At 34.4% G+C, this 23,171-nt stretch overlaps 1 protein-coding gene across 7 annotated transcripts in view; it reads right to left on the bottom strand.

Annotated features, from left to right (window-relative positions):
- LOC101742414 (rap1 GTPase-activating protein 1) overlaps positions 1–23,171 on the bottom strand; it is a 391,261-nt gene that overhangs the window by 136,207 nt on the left and 231,883 nt on the right. For 2 of the 7 annotated variants that reach the window (XM_021351668.2, XM_004931750.3), the window contains exon 1: positions 15,721–16,525. The exons of the other annotated variants lie outside the window; for them this stretch is intronic. In XM_021351668.2, coding sequence (XP_021207343.1) covers positions 15,721–15,948 — 228 coding nt within the window. In that variant the 5' untranslated portion in view covers positions 15,949–16,525. Of the gene's footprint in view, positions 1–15,720; positions 16,526–23,171 lie in introns of those variants that run through there. 7 annotated transcript variants of the gene reach the window in all.

The following is a 23,171-nucleotide window of genomic DNA, read 5'->3' as shown; positions in this document are numbered from 1 at the left end:
CAGAGTTCAAAGTTCAGAGAAGATTGTACGAAAATGTTAATTTCGAGAAACCAGAGAGACGGTTTCAATTGGACCGAATATAAACTAGTTTTAGATTCAAATTTGCTTTTTGTAAAGCACTTTTATAAGCATATTTTTACATTCCCATTATTATTTATTGGTGTCCGACAATCGTTTAAATGTTATATTAATACTGTGATGAGGATAACGGTATGAATTTATCATCATACGTGATTATTTTTAATTTAAATATGTATAAAGACGATAAGCATGTGTAGTACGTTTTAACAATTTTAAGTATTAATAATATACATGCATACGTTATTTTTGGCAAGTCTGTCTTATAATTCGATGAAGCCGGTTGCACGCACGAAAAAACGTGACTCATGCGGCGTTACCTCGTTCTGAGGCGTTCCATTTAAGGCTTGAAGTGCAAGCGAGAGCGCGCAACGAGCGACAAAGAGGCACAATCGGCCTCCGCGTTCGGCAGCGTTCGACATCTGTCTCACTCCTACTTGAGTGAGCGATGCATCCGCGTGGACAGCTGTTATACAATTTACATGTTTTCGTCAAGTATGAAGTTCAGTGAAAAGTGAATGTGGATTCAATTGTTTATAGCAACGATAATTGCGATAAATGAAAAATGAAATCAATCCATCAGTATTTTCTTATGACGTTGTCACGTTCAACTATCGTCAGTAAGCCGACTTTGCAGACAATCGATTTTTTCTAGTAATCATGCGTTCTGTATCGAAAACTGAGATAGTCGGGAGACCCCGTTATGTTGTCCAGACATGTTTAACAATAAAACAATATTTATATTAATTTAAATAATAATTTTTTAAGCGTTTCGGGCTTTAGTGTCAATAAACATTCTGAAATCACATTACTATTGACTTGAAATAAAAAAAACTTTCTTTAGTTTGTTTTCTAAAAGCACTTTTCCTTTCACAACACTATTGGTATATAAACATGCAACATTACTGTGTAAAATTTTTAGCCGCTAAGAAACGACGAAGATTAAGTCATTTTCTCAATTAGTTTTGCATGACCAAGAAGCAAAAGAAACACTTAAGTGCTACAGTTTCCAATTAGAAAGCATCGTTTTTACGCAGAGAATATTTGTTTAGCGTTTTATTTGCAACTAGTAGAAAACCGGATTTGCATGCTGATCGCGAATATATTTTTTACGTGGAAACTGAATCTGATTCTACAAGCATTTTATGCGACATATCCATTTTTTTTTATCACAATATTAGTTTAAACCCCATTTCATAAACCAACTGTCGTCGGCAAAGACTACTAAAATAATTAATAGGTGCTAGATATCTACTCATACATAGAGGTATTAAAGAAAGTATCACTGGTGTTACTATTTTGGTGGTAATTTTTACTGGTGGTAGGACCTCTTCTGAGTCCGCGCGGGTCGGTACCACCACCTCGCCCATTTCTGCCGTGAAGCAGTAAAGCGTTTCGGTTTGAAGGGTGGGGCAGACGTTGTAACTATACTGAGACCTTAGAACGTATATTTCAAGGTGGGTGGCGCATTTACGTTGTAGATGTCTATGAGCTTCAGTAACCACTGAACACCAGGTGGGATGTGAGCTCGTTCACTAATCGAAGCAATAAAAAAAAGAAAAAAAGTATGTTACTGATTTTTTCATAACTGTACAATTTTTGCTGTATTTTATATGAAATGATAATGAACACACGTAATAAAAAGCAAAGGAATATTGTCTATGGTTTCCGGTAACAGCCTAGCCTTAGGGGAGCCGTATGCTCATCTGACAACCTTAACTAATGAAAAAAGTTCTTATTAATTTCCAAGAATGAGCTACATGCATAACCGTTGCTTTGGCCGTATCCCGGTATATCGTATATGCGAGCTTTACAACAAACAAGGGACATTAAACTTCGCTGTGCCCACGAAAATATTTGCTCAGCGCCTCACAAAGGGGCTTAAGCGTTCACGATTATTGCTCTTTATTTTAAAATTAGGTCAACTTGATGGCAAAACGTAGCTTTGTTGCTCCTTAACTCGTTTGGATCTACGTCTAAAGCTATTGGTATACAAGACTTGATCTAATCTTTTTCAAAGATGTTCGTTTGACTTTTGCACGTAAGTGTACTTGGACTTATTTCGTGTGTGTTTCCAGCGCTCAAAGCGCTAGAGAAAATCCTACTTTGGTTGAAAGTGTATGGTAGCGTTTCAATTCTAGCTTTTAAAATATATTGAAATGTTATAGTACAATTTCAAGCATAGATAGTTGATTTGGGCCTTCGAGCAAAAATATGCTTTACCTATATTGGAATGAGAGCAAGAATACAATGTTTTTTAGTTTTATTGATAGGCATTTTAAACAGACTACAAACACTAATTTACTCCTAAGCAATAGCTGGAGTCCTCAGAAACTGATAAATGGAATAAATGCCATTTTCAACAAAAGTGGAGTCTCAACCTCAAATCACCATTTAATGTCAAGAAGGTCGTGAGCTACTTCATCCGTCAATGCCGTAGAAAAAAATATCAAAACTGTAAAATTAGTACAATTACTATAATATATGAATAAGTAGGTATTCGTTTAACATTTAAAAAAATTGAATTCGTATAGCCCTTACCTGTTCTTTTGAACAATGAATAATACTCTCTGTGACCCAAAAATGGATTTCCGACGATCGCGGGATAAAGTTTTATAACAATCAGAGGATGTCAAAGTTTTCTAATGTTCACGAAAACCTTCGCTTTGTACCAAAGGGACCGGTGCACATCTTTGTATTGCTTTTAGTTTAAAGTTTCATTCGACGCTTAGATAAGACCGCTTTGAAACTTGGTCTTTACAAGAACGAATTTCGTATTCGCAATATTATTTTGTAGTCGTTTGTTGATTGCTTAAAAATTGTTTCTAAAGTACCCATTTACAACTAACTGCTTTGATCACAATTTCACAAGAAACATCTTAATTAGACGTGACGTTTTTATCAGATAGATTTACTTAAGTTCGATATCTGAATTAAGTTTAAACTTTAGAATAGCATTTCTTATTGTATATTAATTTTGTCATTAAATATATTTCAGGAACAATATGTTTTTAGTACTTACTCGTGGTAGGGCGCATTGTAAGCCCGCACATTGATACCACTACCCTGGGCAATTTCTAACGAGAAGAAGACATGCGTTCCCGTTGGAAGATTGGGAAACAAGTTCAATACAAAAAATTTTTATTGCTTAGTTTGGTGAACGAGCTCACCGCCCACCTGGTGTTAAGTGGTTACTGGAGCCCATAGATATCTACATCGTAAATGCGCCCACCTTGAGATATAAGTTCTAAGGTCTCAAGTATAGTTACAACGGCTGCCCCGCCCTTCAAACCAAAATGCATTACTGCTTCACGGCAGAAATAGGCGGGGTGGTGGTACCTACCATGAAACATAGACCTAATATCGGATGATGAAGGCATTCATTTTATAATGTCTGTTGTCTCCGATAACAATTCAAAACGATGAAGTAAGATCGGTCACGCATTTAAAAATATACAAAAATCTTATGTACGTTGCATACATAAAAAACGCGTGGATATCCTGAATACATTACATAGATAATCTTGAACCAATTCTAAGCGCGATTTCACCGTAGATGACCCAATGCAGGAAACATGTGGCATCACATACTGGCTTAAGGATATGATGTATTTGCATTTAGGGTTGTTATTTTTAATATATGTTGCGACTTTATCACACATCACTTTTTTATCACTTTATCGCCTATTTCTGATGTGAAGCAGTAATGTGATTCGGTTTGAAGGGTGAGGCAGTCGTTGTATCTATACTGAGACCTTAGAACTTATATCTCAAGGTGGGTGACGCATTTACGTTGTAGATGTCTTTGGGTTCCAGTAACCACTTAACACCAGGTGGGCTGTGAGCTCATCCATCCATCTAAGCAATAAAAAAATAAAAATAAATAAAAAACACAACGATAAGACAGTAAAAAAATCATTGGATAATTTTATTGATATTTGAAAAGGTATTTTGAAATACCATATGCCTAATTACTATATTTAAACTTATTCAAGTAATATACGTTTTTTTTGTGTGTTACAATTTTTTACTCAAACAACTTTTACTTTGCAAAGGGTCTCACAGATTTATTTTTGAACAAGTTATTACTAGGCAGCTTATTAGAAGTTTGACTTCCTAATCGAGTTTGAATATCAAGAATCGTCTTCGCCTCACCCTGACTTTAGTTTTAACTAAAGGAATTAAAGGTTCCCATACATATGGCGAGATTTGGCTTCACGATCTTCCCTTTTACGAGGAGATAGCAAATAATAACAAAAGTACAGAACAGTTCTCTGTACTAAGAATACTACCTGTCAACTTGTCCGTTGACATAGCCGATGACGATGACATTTACTTAAATATTCAAGGTAAATTTGACAACCCTAATTGTAAACAGTACATTCAGCCACCGATATTCAACGCATCGAATCCGTTTACATTATCGGAAGCACGAAAGTCGTGACGTGCAATAAATGTTCTTCAGAACAAGAAATAAACAGCTTTGTGTTAGTCATGGACCATTTCGTCGCCATATACGGCGAAATACGCGTTTTCATTAACGGAAAAATCTCTCTAACGCCGCTAAAATGTATGTTAATAATGTATATGTCGGCGTTAAGCCAGGGTTTACACACAATAAGGTCTTTTACAATGAAAATACAATACAATTCTATAAAACTTTAACATTACTTGTTTACAACAAAAAGCCACGCCTGAGTTATTCAGTGGTTTACACAATTAGCCATTTTGTGATGGTTATAGCAACTACAACTTCTTTTATACAAACAAATATAATTACTGCGAAACAATTCACAAAATATAGCTTAATATTCACAATACATATTTTAGTGATTTTTACATTTTTTTTTTTTTTTTTTTTTTTTATTTATTCTATACAGTAAGCTGTCGTAAGACATTCAACCGTAGTTTTGATAAAAACAATTTGATGAAACAATTTGAACCGTAGTTTTGATAAAAACAATGTGATTTTTACATGACTGACATTTAATTTATTTTACATGAATTACTTTTAAGTAATATTAACTAACATTGTTATTATCCAGCCCAATGGCATGGCGCCAATAACATCATTGCATAACAATTAGAATACTTAATTATTACTGTTAATTATAATGTAAATTATTATCAATATTTATGCTTTATTCATATTTAATTATTAATACAGTCATTTGTGTTTTTAAACAATAATATAAACATTAAACATATTCTGATCATTTTCACACCAAAACAGTGTCTGCTAATTATTAAATATGGTAGAATAACAGTTTAATCTTGCTAATAATAAATAAATATTACCATAGAATAAACTAAACTATATATTATTATGTTAATTATTGCCAATAGTGGCGTTTGCGCCCATATATACTATGTAGCTGCGTGAAAATGAGAACGGTTTTTTTTCCTACCTAAGCTGATAGCCTTGAGAGGCTATTTCAGCGTAACCTTAACTAGTAAGTGAGCTCACGGGGCTCAAGCCGGAGTGATGCTAACACTGGCCCTAGCAAGAGCAGTGCTTCGCAGAATCTACCACCGGATCGGAAACGCGACCCATTGAGAAGATCCGGCGAGAAACTCAGTGGGCTGTGTATATGGGTTAATTCGCTCGTCGAGCCCTTCATCGCAAGCGACGGGTTCGACGAGCACGGTGACCGGTGCTTGTGGTACGTAAAAGCACCGTTAATGGATCGGGAGGATACGTAATGTCGTGTTTTGGGCGACGTCGACTATGAGACCGGTACAGAATCGAGTTAGTTTTAGAACTAATTGAGAAACAAGCGTAGATATGCGGAGGGACTTCGGTTCCCTCTGTATTTTGTACCGCATGTTCCATGGGGAGTGCTCTGAGGAATTGTTCGAGATGATACCGGCATCTCGTTTTTACCATCGCACCGCCCGCCACCGGAGTAGAGTTCATTCATACTACCTGGAGCCACTGCGGTCATCCACAGTGCGTTTCCAGAGGTCTTTTTTACCACGTACCATCCGGCTATGGAATGAGCTCTCCCCTCCACGGTGTTTCCCGAGCGCTATGACATGTCCTTCTTCAAACGAGGCTTGTGGAGAGTATTAAGCGGTAGGCAGCGGCTTGGCTCTGCCCCTGGCATTGCTGAAGTCCATGGGCGACGGTAACCACTCACCATTAGGTGGACCGTATGCTCGTCTGCCTACAAGGGCATTAAAAAAAAAGTTGTATATCAAACTCTTAGAATTATTAACAAATAACATTTGCATTTATAGTATTTTACATTTTCATTTAAGGTACTCATGTAAAGTAAAGTTCCTCACGCTCCTGCTTGTATAAAAAATTGGTTTAAAACGAGCGCGACCCTTTACTGCTAAATTTGAAGTAAAAACGTCATCTCGCAGAATTACCTTGGGGTGGTTTGTGAAGTAAAAACATTTTATGTAACTAGCCATTTAAACAATTGAAGATATGGAAATATTTCATTTGCACAAATAAAAAAATTAATTTAAAAATAAGAATAAAAAGCGCTAAAACGTCATCTCTGAGATTACGAAACGCTCCTCTTATTCTATAAAAAAGTTGTTACATACATTTTTAGTGGTGGTAAGACGTCTTGTGAGTGCACTGGTAGGTACCACCACTCTGCCTATTTCTGCCGTGAAGCAGTAATGCGTTTCGGTTTAAAGGTTTAGGGCCACCGTTTTTCCGTTAAAAGTGAGACCTTACAACTCATGTCTCAAGGTGGGTCGCGGCATTCACGTTTTAGATGTATATGGGCTCCGGTAACCACTTAACATCAGGTGGGCCGTGAGCTCGTCCATCAATCTAAGCAATAAAAAAATATAAATAAATTACTATGCATTTTCGTGAAACAGAGATTCCAAGTCCCTCTGCCGCTGTCGTGTTCCAAATTTATGGTTGGTGTTCATTCATCTCAATCGCGGCGTGTAACCGAGTTGTCACATGATGTATTGCTGAGGCATCATAAAATCGTGTCAAGTATTTGTGATATATTACGTGTCTGTCAGTGATATCTCAGTTTTTATGTTACGGTCGTACATTAACCTTTTCTTGCCCCGTGACACGATTGACTGAGCACAGATATGCATTTTAAAAGAAACTGTCTTGAAAAGGAAATCACCTATCACCTCCTGAGCGGATAATATAGCCATATAAGATGAAGACATATTTTTAATTATTTTTTTTTATATTATTCATCACTCTTTATAGTTTAATTTTACGTGAAAAATGTGAAACTAATTTTTTTTGCACTAAGAAAACAAAGAGAAATTTTATCTTTTTAAAGTGAAAACGCATTTCGCGGTTTCCATAATGTTAATAAAACGAAATGAAAAAAAAACGCTACCCAAAGTCGGCGTCTGCACTGACAACACCGGACAAATGCCGTGAAATAGTTGTCAATGTGCCAAGTAAAGGCGTGCCGCATTGCTACCTTGTAAGAAGTTGGTTATTTAGAACTTTCAAATAAAATCGGCATATACAGTTAAATAAAGAACAAAAAAAAACCCTTAAATAGTAGGTAAACCAAGGTAATAAATAATATGGTATTGCAAAATACCTTAATTATATATTATTACTTTTTTGTTTTCGTTCTGTAGATGAAGTAATTCACACCAATTATATTATGTCTATATATATAAAAATGAATTGCTGTTCGTTAGTCTCGCTAAAACTCGAGAACGGCTGGATCGATTTGGCTAATTTTGGTCTCGAATTATTTGTGGAAGTTTAGAGAAGGTTTAAAAGGTAGATAAAAATGAAAATGCTCGAAAGGAAATAAAAATAACAATTTTGTTTTTCCTTTGATTTGTCCCCCGTCGGACCTATTCCTTTTGTTTGTTTTAAGTTTATTTTATACATTATCGATTGAGGCACTACGAAGTCTGCCGGGTCAGCTAGTTCACTAATAAATTTAGATCATAGATAACTCAGCAATATATTAATCTGATTAATGAAAATGTTTGAAGCAAAAATTTGGTTTTACAAACATAATTAACGTGCCTAAATCCTAATGTTTATCGCATTAACAATCCGTATTAGCACGAGCCTATTGGGCATCGATCCAATACGTTTTGTAACACGACACAGAAGATAACAGAGTTAAATCTTGGTACAGATTACATAAACAAACACGTCTTATTTAGAGGCCATCAATACACTTTAATGGTTACATTTAATGTACTTAGCGGAAATTTCGTTCAATTTTCGTTTTTTTATGGCTTTCGAATTAGACTGTTTATAGAAATAGAATTGAGTCTTATATGTATATACCATGTGTGTACCGTTTTTGGATTGATTAATTTTCGAATACAGCCCTTAATACATGGATATTATGATATTTATAAATTATTTATCTTTGCTTACATGATCTTATTATATTTATGTAGTTTTAAGCTTAAACGTTTTTTATATATTATATTTATCTTAATTACATTTATTAAAATGTTTATTAAATTTTAGGTTTTAATTATTGATTTTTATTATATGTATTTGTATAAGAAATATGCAGATGTGACAAAAAATAGTAACAACACTTGACACCTTAGAACTCATATCTCAAGATAGGTGGCGGCATTTACGTTGTAGATGTCTATGGACTCCGGTAACCGCTTAACACTAGGTGGGCCGTGAGCTCGTTCACCCAAGTTAGCAATAAAAAAAATTAGGTAAAAGGGCATTTCAAAATTTTACATCACTGAAAAGTACATGAGTTCGATTTTTTATTAGCGTAGCGTAGATGGATGAAATGACTGCTTCACCATAGAAATAGGCAGGTTGGCAGTACCTACCAGTGCGGGGTTGATTCCTACTAGAAATCAATGTACAATCGCTGTATACCGACTGACCCGATGGTACAGTATTTAGCCACCTTGAATCGCCGAGGGTCGTGGTTTCGATTCCCACATCGGACAAACATTGAACAGGTTTGTTTGTTCTTTGTTTGAGTGTGTATTATCTATATGTATATATTTAAACGTATATAAGTATGTTTATCAGTCTCTGCTAACCATAACACAGGGAATCCTAAGTTGAAACCACCGTGCGTGAGTTGTTCCCATTTATTATTATATTATTATTATACTGATAGAATACTCAAATAACGCTGCTGCCATTCTCCGGTGAATCCCTTAGTTGCCCTTTCGACGCCCTTGGGGAGAGATGGAGCGGCGCCATTCTAGATTGAGCCATGACTGCACATAATATGGTCATCACTATTTTGAACTAAGCAAATAATGACTGTATCTACTAGTTTATTGACAACAAAACAAAGTGAATTTAACTTGTTTACTTGAAACAGCCTTATTTGTTATGAGTGAGGCCATTCATAAGATTATATTATAGGAAATTGCAAAATTGAATGGTAGGGAAAATCTCGGCTTTGGTTAATACAATTTCATCTCAAATGTGTCCGTCCTGTCTCATCATATCTGCGTTGATATTGATAGGGGTGTCACTAGCTTTAGCGTTTTATTATATATGTATTTTTTATTAGATATGTTTTATTATATATTATTTATTTATATATGTACTTTTTTTAAATCATTTCCCCTGATTCGTAGAAAAGTTCGTGCTAAACATTCAGTAGTTGTACAGCACTGTTTCTAATTCGGAAGTGTTTAATTGTATCTTTTTTTTCTCCACCTTATCCCACTAGGTGGGGTGGGCACAGCTAATTTTTCTCTTCCATTCTCTTCTATCAGCAGTCATCTCAACACTCAATCCTCTCTCTCTCATCGCGTCATACACACACTCCATCCATGTCTTCTTTGGTCGACCTCTTCCCCCTCTACCTTGCACTACTATTTCCATACATCTCCTAGTCACATGCATCATCTCTCTACGCATCACATGTCCATAATCTCTGAAACTAGTATTAATAAAATAAAGCAGTGGTAGTAATATACTTAAACACTATGACATGTTTTAAGATAAAAAATCACATTTTTAAATATTGCTTTGCTAATTTTTTTTCATTCCATTGCTGTTTGAACCGTCACCTTTACGTCACCGCTTTAAATAACTGAAAGAGGATTAAAAATAGTAATGTCCTGATTTGGTATGTCAGGTTTGCAGAAAATACCATTATTATGACGAGTGGATGTGACTTAACCGTACCTAGAATCCTTATCTGAACATTAGTGGTGGTAGGATCTCTTGTGAGTCCGCGCGGGTAGGTACCACCGCCCCTCCTGTTTCTGCCGTGAAGCAGTAATGCGTTTCGGTTTGAAGGGTGGGGCAGCCGTTGTAACTATACTGAGACCTTAGAACTTATATCTCAAGGTGTGTTGCGCATTTACGTTGTAGATGTCTATGGACTCCAGTAACCACTTAACACCAGGTGGGCTGTGAGCTCGTCCACACATCTAAGCAATAAAATAAAAAAACCAAATATTACTTTAATCATGTTACTACGATATTAAAACGTTAAGTCACTGTATTCATTTTGCGTTTAACATTTGAATAAAGAAATTTAACAAATCAGAGACAACCCTAAGCTATTCTTGGACAGAATATTGGAGCGTGAAATACTTATCCGACTATGACGATCTACTTACACTTAGGCCCGATGCGTATTCCGTTCATTTTGCTTCCAGTAGCCATTTCAAATCAATTTTGGTAGCAAAATAACCCACCAGAGACGTTTTCTTCTTTACAAAAATCTTTTACCCGTGTGCATTCCTAGATGGACTATAATACATAAAGCCTGACCTACTTATTGAAAAAAAAACACCTTTGTGGATTTATAGCATATATTTTCCCCGGAGGTTCTCGTTATGTCTCGACAATTATGCTATGTTTATTTAGATCATTCCTTTAAAGCAGACGCAAAAAGATTTAGCTACGCTTTATATATATATATATTACATTTACTGTTTTAGTCTATAATTGACTTTCTTTTCTTGTAATATAATCAATCTACAAAGATAATATAAAACATGCTTTTAACTGTTTAGTTTTTGCCTCTTTACCTACATATAAATATTCCACTGCACTAGTGAAATAATCGATATTTCCCATTAAATCGATTTGTTCGTTCGTTATCAACATCCACACGAACCCATTCACTGATGCAATACGTACAAACGATTTATTTACGTATATCCACGAATTATTACATGTTGTATATTACGAATTTTCTAGAAAGTCGATTATTGTAATGAATCTGTTACCAATACAAACGTTCTGTTTAACTTTAAAAATGATATACGTCTTTTTTAATATTACTTGAATTCTTTTCATTCTTTTTTTAAAATGAGACGTCAGTATTTGTATTTCAGAATGTTCTTTTTAATATATTCAAATTTGAATCATTTATGACGTTGATATAAAAACCTATCAATGCTGTCCTACTCAATAGAATAGCGGTCGGGGAACCGGGGTAAATTACCCCAAATGGGGTAAAATGAAATTTTGGCGGGTAAAAATGAAACTTTTGTGCGTAAAAAGTATATATCGAAGCGAAACATCTTTAGAATTGTTGTGATTTCAAACTCAAAACAAGAAATTATTATTTACTTATATTTTCTGTAAGGGCGATTTTTTTCCACAACTGTGTATTACATATATTACTATTATTAGCGTTTTGTATTACAAGGTATTACATTGATAAATTGAACAAATGATGTTTAAATTAAATGTTTAGTTATTGTTTTCTTTTTAAAATTATCATGGGGGCTATAATATGAAAGATGCTAAAAAGAAGCGATTTCGTTTTTTTTTGTTCTTCGCCATGGGGTAATATCAACTTACACAAAAATATTTTGGGGTAATAATTAAAAAAGTTCCCCGACCACTGCAACAGAACAATCTAACTTTTCAATAGAATATTCTGAATGCACTTAGTCGTTACTTCCTTAGAGTGTTTAAAACTAAAGAAGCTCAACATAAAGCCTGTTCTACTCAATAAATCTTCACGAACGTTCGCTTATTAAGTGTCTACGAAAGGCTGTAATTTTTCATTAGACCGCCCCGTTTCAGGCAACGTCCACAGGGAAAACGAGCATCTGTACTCTGATGTGAATAAGAATGAAATTTAGGATGTTTCCTTATATTATTTAATGCAATTCCGTGCAATTAATTATTTACTAACACGTATTAATGTTTAGAAACCTCCAGCGGATATCAATTTATTTACTATTTATTTGGAATTGAATTGAAATAAATTTGAATGCAATTCATTCAAAGGAAAAACAGTATCGCTCGTGTTACAGAAATCTTAGATGATATCATTGATATCTCACAATAACTGTCATAAGCTGTCACAATTGGATCCTTAATATAGTTTTTAAAAGAAAATTTAATTAAAAATGTAATTAAAAAACAAAAGTATGTACTTTTTAGGCGTGTAGAGAGCTCAGTATTAAGTGGATGCCAAAACCTAGAAATGCCACACCTGTCGTATCACATAGCTGCCTCAATCCGAAACACAAAGGATAAAGATTATACTCAATCCAAACAGAAACCTAAATGGTTCCTTTGAAACAAAAACCGGAACCTAATCTACGTCTCCATTAGAATCATGATGATTTACTTGAAACAAAACAATTTTTAAATGTACTAATTTTCAATTATTGCGTACGTGAACTTATCAGCAGCGTTTAAGCTAATTAATGGAAATAGCCTGCATTACAGGAAAACCACACACCATAATTTTATTATTCCTTATCGCACGTACATACTTTAACACTGAAAATTGCTTCGTTTTAGTTAAGGGGAAGGATTTGTATCCGTTTCATGATGACCTAAAAAAGTGCACGTATGCCTTATTATATCAAGAATATTACTGACGGAATATTATTTTGCTTACAGAGAAATTTCTTTACGTTAATGAAAAAAAAGCAGTTAACATTCGAATATTTTTTCATTATAATAGCAACCGTTTTATTAACGTTATTTGTTGACTTTAAATCGTTTAGAATTTCGCAAATGGCTTATTTGTGCTTTAAGATATGAAAGTAAAATCAACGATGTTGGAAGTTATTATCTTGTGTTATGCCATGTCATATATGATGTTTGTTCACCTACTTTCTCGTATTTAAATAATAACTTGGATAGTTTTATTGAATTTATTAAACATAACCTTTTAGACACAAACAGTCTGTATAAATTTGGCAGCAGTAATGGAGGGAAAAATGCAATGACACAGACTATACCGATAAAATAGATTAACCAACTCAACATATGCTTTATTGAAATAAATTCTAAATCTAATAATAAATTATGCGAATTAGACTGATGGCCTGTGCGCTACGTACTGATTTTATATTCAATAAAATATATTTCAGATAGTATTTTGTCTTATTATATATTTAATATATTCAATGAAATAATTTGTTCTGGTCAGATTATTACTTGTTAATTATATTTAGTTACAAACGAGGTCATTGTAATGTTTCATTAGTATTCGATACATAATTTCCTGTTTTGATCGATAGGATTTTCATACAGCCTTTTGTATGTAAGGTATTGATTTGTAGGACATTATTGATAAGGTGGTAGTATTAATTATAATACTAGTTTCCAATAATAAATTACGTTTTACCAATAAAATATGTAATTTTTAGTGGAATCTAAAAATTGTTAAAACCCAATTTGGCAGCTTTGTTATTAGCAATAAGGTCTTGTATTAAACAACAACTTGTGTTTTGATGTCGTCGTGTCCTAAAGGATAAGACGTCCGGTGCATTCCTGTTGTGCACCAGGTGTTCGAATCCCAGGCGGGTACCAATGTTTCTCGTGAAATACGTACTTAACAAATGTTCACGATTGACTTCCACGGTGAAGGAATAACATCGTGTAATAAAAATCAAACCCGCAAAATTATAATTTGCGTAATTGCTGATGGTAGTGGTGTGAGTCCGCACGAGTAGGTACTACTACTACCCTGCCTATTTCTGCCATGAATCAGTAACGCGTTTCGATTTCAAGGGTGGGGCAGCCGTTGTATCTATACCTACTGAGACCTTACAACTCATATCTCAAGGCAGGTGGCGGCATTTACGTGTAGATGTCTATGGGCTCCGGTAACCACTTAACACCAGGTGATCTGTGAGATCGGCCATCCATCTAAGCAATACAAAAAAAAGATATAACTAAAATAGCAAGCCGAAAAACTCAAACTTAAAATAATCAAATCTCTATACTATTGGTCCGGGGTATGATATGAAGTCAAGGTCAGAAAAAAATATTTGTATTATCATCGGCCGTTCATAGCTGTGTACATTTTCAAGCTAATCGAACGCCTTGAAATTGGTTAAAATTGCTTTGAATAATTATGTTATACAGAGGTAAAACTAATAAACAGCTTAAAAAGTTGAAAGAAAAACAAAGAATAATTGCTTCAGAAGTATGTAAAAAGAGGATCATAGCCAAGCCAAGTTCTGTCAACGTAAAAATAATACCGGACACGATTTGACCAAGATCAAGAGCGTTGCGTTTTCACCGTTCGTCATTGTGTTTACATAATTCATGACTCAGTAGTTGAAAAACGTGTTCTTGAAGATAATATAGATATAAGATACACAAATACAACTTCATATATAATGCCGTTATTATTTATAAAGCTAATTTTATATGTATGACAATTTTTATTTTCGAGATTTTGATAGAACAATGTAATATTTAGGAATACGGAGGATGAGCGTGAAGAAGTAGAATATCAAAAATTTCAAATTTACAAACGGGTCAATTGAATTTATTATCGCATGTGTTTTCTATAGGCAACTAATTATAGTTTGATCCACGGGACACTTGGCAGAGTGATCTAGGGTTATATGAATATCGTTATGAAATTTATTATTAATCATAAAATAATACAGGGAACCGCAATAGATACATGAATTAGTTATACGATCTTATTGGTTGAAACCGTGATATCTTATTAAGAATTTTATTGATGCTATATTATTCAATGTTGTATATCTATTGTTTACAATTCAAGCGTCAGCTGTTAATTAGTTATGATGACGAAATGAGTATTACAGAAACTCGCTCATTTACGAACTGCAAAAAAATCACTACATCATTATTATTTTTTATTGCGTAGATGAATGAAAGTGTTCACGGAACATCTAGTGGAAATGAGGTCGAATTATATTATATCAAATGATTCGAAGATATCATGCATTTTCTTGTAAACAAAACCAAATGTTCAAGTCCTACCAACAATTGAACGCAGTGGTAGATAAGAAATGTTAACAAACGTACAATCATCTCTGTAATTATAAACGCCTATGTAGATACAAGATATGTTCGTTATTTCATTTTGGTACTGAGTGGAGAGTGAGTATTGGAATAAAATTCGAATGAAATTTATAAAGAAATTTAAGAACGAGTCTACAAAAGTTATTCGGAAATACGATTTATTGCTTTTAGATTTAGCTCAACCAGAATATAAACACATATTTCTAGGAGTGACAAATGAGCTTTGGCTCTTCATTAAACATTCAACTTTTAAAGTTTAATTCGTTGCTTTCTAAATATTCCATTAAAAAAATTAAAAAAACCTTAGTAGGTAATTAGAATTTCCGGAACCCTACTCTTAATATGTAATTTATTCTACTCCATAGAGTTGGGTATGACCTAAGCTTATCAACAGCTACTTATGTCATTGCATGAGTAACGCAATTTACATTAGTTTATTTATGATTTACCTCTTTCTGGTCGGGCGTTGTACTGGTCCGAATACCGGTCAGATCCTTCCACCGTAGCACTCCCATGACCGCCTGACGAACCCACGAGCCTCGTCTATTTCTCGCACTGGACAGTTCATCGACGACACCACATAAAACAGTGTTCACTACCAAACTTTTCCCGGTTCCATCTTTATCATTATTGAGCGCCACCTCGCTACTTATTGGAAAAGACCTCCGCTCCCTCATAAAGCCAAAAATCGTCTTTCAAAACGCAATCGACTTAGCGGTTCCAGAAATGCATCTTCACGTCGAACTCTGTAATCGTCTTTTAGATATTGCAGTATAAATCCACGATAAATTTGGTATAACTTAATTCACACAGCTGAAGGACTTCCCAGCTGCGTGCCTCCCATAGGCGTTCACAACTTTTTCAATTATATATAACTGCTCTAAAAAGAAAACTCCGGTCGGCCGCCTAGTAATGTGTTCTCGATGACTTTTAGAAGTTCAAACTGCGAAAACAGTGAATATAACTTTCACTGCGAGCGTTCACGATGCCCTGGATGCGGACAATTTTCGTTGTTTATTAGCCGAAAATAAAAAACACTGTCCACTTTGCTTAAACAAATATTACAGTTCAAAACTCATCTCACTATGCAACACAGCTAAACACTTGGCGCTACGCACGGAAAATGTTCAGAACTCACTGCGTTGATGAAAAACTTTAAATTTTATCAACTTAACGAAACGCGATCGTAACGCGATAAATACTGATAAGAGACGCCTCCACAACCTTACAAGCTTACGTTCGGAGAACGAATGGAGCGGCGCGTGCTAGCTGCTACAAGCTCGCCGTTTGTCAGAAAGGCAAATCAAGGAGCGCTGTCTCTTTCGTGAGCGCATTGTCTATGCAGTACACGACAAGGACAAGTGGAATTATCTGCTTTCAGATTTAGCACTGGAGACATGACAGGTGAATGTTGCAGTCAGAGAAGACAACAAAAAACTTTTCAAACGTTTCTAGTGCGGTTTTCTATTGTGAGACTTGAGCTGTGGAAATATTGTACGATACAAGAGCAAAATAATCTAAGAACCGATTGGAGATTTACAAAGCTCATTTTAGTATAGAATTGTAAGCATATCATAGAAAGTACGGTAATTGTTTATTTGGTTACTTCATATGTTATGAAGTAACCAAATAAACAATTACGAATGTATTAATTAATAAAATTTAAATTGTCAGAATCACTGAAACACTTCAATTGGAGTTTTAAGCTCAAATTTGGGTCCTTTCACATGGGAACATCCGGTAATAATCCATCGGCCCTTGGTGGGAATAAAAATGAACAATTCAACAGGTGTCTTTGACTCCCCCAAAGCAGCTGTTTCCGAATAAACACTAACGGAAGGCGATGCCATACATTTAAGGAAGGATGCGGCGGGTATTGGTTGTCGATCGATAAAAAAATCTTTTGGCTTCCAATGAAACCGCACAACAAAACACTTGCGCGGTTATTTCTTGGAAATTGCTCAATTTCATTTTTCTTGGTTACTTTGAGAACGAAACTTATAAAATACCTATTATATTTATTAAATAACGTATACTTAGATTTCCTATATGGCGTAGATATTTCCATATTCTCTTCACGACCTTCAAATACTGTTAACTATGTCCTATTCAGTACTTCATCAAATAGTCATTAGAATTTGTCATGAAAAGAAAGCATCTGAGTATTTGATGATCTCGTTCACAGATGTATTCTTTTGTATTTAATGTTTGTTTGAATAAGTTTTGTCACAATCTCTCTTTATATAATTCCTTTGGTATTATTATAATAATATGTGTGTAGGATTTGGTAAGAACGGAACGTATGAAAAGAGTGTGGAACGGAGCGTTAAGATGTGAGTGAGAGAAAACGGAAAAGAGGGAGAAGAGAATGATAGAGAAAAGGAAGATGGTGAAGACGGATAAAAAATGAGCAAGACGTAATAAAAAAGTGTGTGTGTCCGCTCCGACGCACGACTGGAGTTTACTGGATATAAATATAAATTTGTGTCAGTTGAATACAGTAAAATATGGAAGTTACGTATTCTAGTGAGAATGATCCGGGAGTTGCGGAACACGTGGATGCGGTAATTAAGTAAGTCTATATAATTCACTTTTACAATTAATATATAAGTTGTCCATTCACTGATAGAAGGAATTGTTTATATTTAATAAGCTTTATTAATAAATGATTTGTAGCGGGTTATATTCGGGTATCAACCCACTAACAGTTGATACGTTCAGGAATCGAACCCGAACGGCGTCCGGCCACAAGCAAAACGATGTCGGTAAATTAAACGAAACAATACGAGAAATAGTTCTATATTACGACAACACGATACACTACAGATTATTAACAAATTAACGAGACACAAAACAAACGACTAACAAATATATGAAAATACAATAATGAGAGAAACGCGCGATCAGTACGAGGCTTTGTGGCGGACTGCCGGCGCAGCAGCCCGGCGTCACCTGCGATAACGCGGCCGCGCGTTGGCTCCTGATTGGCGCGCGCACGCATCACCTGGCCAATCAGGCGCATAACGCATTTCGTGTGACATGCTATACTCTCTAGTACGATTTTGGTCCCCATAATTTTCATACCCCGGGCCTATATATGTAAATCGATTCTTAAGGAGTAAACTCCAAAAATGTAATTTTTTTTTTATTATTATTATTATAACAGAAGATTTTGGAACAGTGGAAGTTTTATTTTATGCGCTGCGATCCCTATTCTACATGTATATTATAATACATTGCTGTTAATGTATCAATCTGAATCTAAATAAAGAAATAATTTCGATTTTAACATGAAAAGAAAATAACGTTTTTAGAATTTAAAGTTATGTCTCCAAATGACATATTCGATAAATTTACTAGAAAATTTTTCAAAGTTAAATGGTGCGGCATTTATTGATCGTAAACTTTACAATTTTTTTAGTACATTAACCAATTGAAATATCACAGTAATAAAATATCATCTAGTGCTCTATCAAGTCTCACAGGTAAATCTTTGGATACGTTAATTTTAGGTTTTCGTGACTCAGTCGTAAAAACAAAATAAAATAACCTACGAAACTGCCAAAGTAAAAGACTAAGGAATATTGGCTTCCAAGATGTTTAGTAGAATAGTAAGATTTTAGGACGCGTTAAGAAAACTCTTTAAGACGCGCAAAGATTGTTCTTATAGTTCAGCAAATTAATTAAGATGCTATTTCTTGTTAATTATTTAGGTGGCAATTACGGTTAATGAGGCAATTGGTGACATTTTTCGAGGTACTAAGACATGTCCTAATGCCGTTCTGCTTATAAGACTTCTGACCCCAGGAAATCATGGTTCGAACAATAGGATAGTCGTTTCATGCACTCGGATCGTTGGGACGTAATGACTCAATGCGGAGAGGATATTAACTTGTGAAAAAATGTTAGGTAACCGCTTAACTTCAGATGGAAAATGGACCCGCGTGTTTATCTCCACGAAGCAAATAAATAAAAGAATACGAATTCCTGCTTGATGGGAAAATCTCGTTTTAATGACCTGTGCACATAATAATCTCTGATTTCGCTCATTAAAATGTAGTTTGTCTTGTAAATATTGCAATAGCTAGCAGTAATTTAAAATCTCAACGCCCATTTGGTTTTGAAGCATATTTTTTATATTCACGAGGCTCCTTTCTAACTTAAGCAGACCAGACTCAATTCACAAACGAATTAATACCTAATTACAACAAATTTGAATAAGACTATAGCTGAAGTATTGGCATTTTAAAGTAAATTTTCTTGTAAAAGCTAAATTACTTTTAAAATCGATTACGGAATGGATGAAGTATCATTGATACGTTAATTATCTTATTCCATTTATTAGTTGTTTGTAGTTTCTCTAAATAATTGTAAATCATGGCCAATCTTGTGCATTTAATTTGAGACAGGCAAAAGTTTTGGGGCTTTTCTTTATATTTTTCTTGCTGAACAACTTGTGTTCAAGCCTCGCCGGAGATAAGGCCAAATGAAAGAGGTTTTGAAAATGGCGTTGTAAACAACAATTGGCTAGCATGCACCACATCGCAATTGTAGTTTTCTAACATAATTTAATTCTTTTTTTATTTATTTCTTATGTGCCTGTAAAATTCAAAATAACACTACATTTGTATATCTCATTTATAGCATACACTGTGGCTTAAGCCTGCGGGAATTATAATGATGTAAAATTTTGGTCTAATGGCTTATGAAATTGGGTATGTTAAGTAGTGTTGGTATTTTTATCGATTACAAATTTAAGTGAATTTTTAGAAATGTATTTCACATACAAAATTTAGGGACTTTAAATTGAAATCTCATAAATTAACTTCATTTAGTCGATATAACTGACACAATTGTATCTATTGAGTTATCGCTATTATGGATTTGTAAATATTTATATTTGTCAAAATGTATAACGAAAACACAATGGTCAAAAGTAGTAATGTTTTAATAGTAAGGTAATGTATACAGACATCAACTACACGACTTACAGACGTGACTGATTGGACCGAGGGAATCGACCGGAGATACGGTTTTGCATACCCGAGATCACGTTCCAATACTGAGGCTGTTTTATCGATAAAAGATAAAAAAGAATTCTAGTCCAACATAGATAGGTCGGAGTTTGACTGATAAAACACGACCCAGATCGAAACTATGACGTTTTTAAAGGTAAAACGGACACAGGGTTTAATGGAATGTCAAATATTGCACAACCATTTTGACCTTTCACGAAAAATGTCCCAGTTTGATGTCGATACTGACCACCTATTTTGTGTTAGAGTTACTAGTGAAAAATTTAATAGGAACAAATAGAACTAATACTGTGAAAAGAACATTATAAACTATTTGTATAAACTATGCATGTATAAACGTTGTGCATTGTATAAACTATCTGGAAATTTCACCGGATTTCATGATTTTATTTGGGAAACTAGTGCATCACTACCTCTGGATGGTAATAAGCGCTGTATAACTTATGCAAGTCCGTGTGTCTCATTTGGCGATCGTTAGAACAAAACTGAAAGTTTCGTCTAATCATATTCACATATCAATACTCTATTGTTTTCGTGAAAAATTACTACTATAAATGAGCATTGACTGACAATCTGATTTTAGCAACGAGATGATGAATATATTGTTTTTATTTTTAGTATAGCTTGGTATTATAGCATCCTTTATCTTTTTGGTGTTTTAACTAAAAAAAATTTGGCAAATTATAAAACCCAATTCTTGAAAATCTTGAAAGCGATTGAAGTTAAAATCGATGCAATGACAGTACCATCAACCGATTGCAACATGCATCAAATAGTAGTCAAATTCAAGAAGTCAATAGAAGTCAAATTAAGCCGACGGCAGTCCCGCTCCTTGCTGAATCGATATTCACGACTATTACATTGCTTACAGCCATTGTTGATAAAGTAATGAACCGACTTGAATATCTGAAGGTCACGTCTTAAGCCAGAGATCAACTGATTTTTTTTGAGATTTTACTGGTAGGAGCTCTTGTGAGTCCGCACGGGTGGGTACCACAATCCTGCCTAGCTCTGTCACTAACAGTGTAACAGATGGGTGGGATGGGACAACGGTTATACTATAATATTGAGGCGTCAACGAAGGTAGGTGGCGGCATTTATGTCCATCACATCATTAACCTTTCCAGATCTAGAAAAATCTTATAGCTATCGGAAAACATTTGATTGTTAGATTCGGACACTATCATATATCTGGGCCTTTTATGTCCAAAAAAATAGGCTCAGCATTTAATTTAGTGGAAGATCAAACCGGAAGCCATAAACGTTGGGTAACTCACAGAAAACATCATGATTATGGTAGAGCGCAAATTTACAGTATCTTTTTAGTGATTTTTTTACTCAATTTCTTTTTATGTATTTTTCCTTGGAAATAAGTACCAATCTATTTTTACTTCTCGTGTAGGTAGGGTAATTACGAGAAATTCATGTAGGTGTATTCGGAAATAGCTTTAGATAATATCCTAATGTAACGTTTATCCAATAATTACGAGGGCTTTACGTAAAAGAATTGATAAAAGAATAACGATAAAAAATAATTTTCTTCACTCTTTTTATTTTTTTATTACGGTATCTACAAACTCTTAATCGATATTTAATAAGTCCCAACCTAATTATCACTTACAATCTATTCGTTGCCAGTAAAATTCGGAAAAAGTGTATTTTTACTTAACATAATTTTGATAAGTAGATGCTACCTTCGCTATTATAACCGACATCAGTGGTGTCCAAAGTTAATTTCGATCGAACTTGCGGGATTTATCAATATTATAGTTGCACTCGTAGGAGCCGTTGTTTTTTATAAATTCGATAATTAATGTGCTGATTCGGTTATTACTACTATTTTTACCTGGCATGGTGAACAGCCCACGCTCTACCATTGGCTCTTTCGATCAGCTTAATGTTGCAGCTGTCTTAAGACATCAAGTCGAAGACAATAATGTCCATTTGGGGTATGCGATTACTTCGCAACACAGATACCATACTTAACTCATACACACAGGCCGCCCAATAATTTTTCATACTACTCAGGCTTAAATTATTTATTATCACTCAATCTATGTGCTATTCAATGTAGCCCACTGTATCGTGTATACTTTACACTGACAATTCGATCATTCTGTTCGCTTCTATTTTAACATTATCGATTGAAGGCTTCAAGAGACGTGAAATTTTAATGAATTGTATTATTTATTATTCTGTGACGCAGCTGCTTTTGATGGGTGCGTTGTGTATACTCGTAGTATGTTGGCCGATGAATAGAACATTGTTTATGTCTAGTATCATAGTGTTTTTCATCGTTAAAATAGTTTTTTTTTTGTATTCTTGTTCAGTTTTTTTTTAACTGACTTCAAAAAAGGAGGAGGTTCTCAATTCGACTGTATGGTTTTTTTTTGTTTGTTCCCTCATAACTTTTGACTGGGTGAATCGATTTTGATGACTCTTTTTTTATTAGAAAGCTAACACTTTCCGTGTAGTCCCATTTCAATTTAGTCCAATTCTGATAATGGTATCCATGAGAAAACCATATAAGTCTTAAATTTGCATTAAGTACGTGCGCGACAAATAGATGAATAACCCAATAACTCAATATCACGTCAACCGATTTCGATAATTATTGTTTTAGATTAAATTAATTTGTTTTGGAATATCTTTTTTTTCTATTTGAAGTCGGTTTTTGTTAAAGAATGTCTATTTACAATTATATCTACCTCTAGATTAGAGTTGAAAAACCCAAATTTTTCGGAGAGTTTCTTCTTAATCTCTATTCTCTATCTTCAACTCGTAAAGTTCGACTACTTCACAATAGAAATAACCTATTAAACAGTTGATTAAAAATATAACAACTTGGTTCCAGTTGTAAGTTT

The sequence above is a fragment of the Bombyx mori genome, chromosome 3 (assembly GCF_030269925.1).
Source record: "Bombyx mori chromosome 3, ASM3026992v2".
Taxonomy (NCBI): Eukaryota; Metazoa; Arthropoda; class Insecta; order Lepidoptera; family Bombycidae; genus Bombyx; species Bombyx mori.
This window is presented reverse-complemented; position numbering and strand designations above follow the sequence as displayed.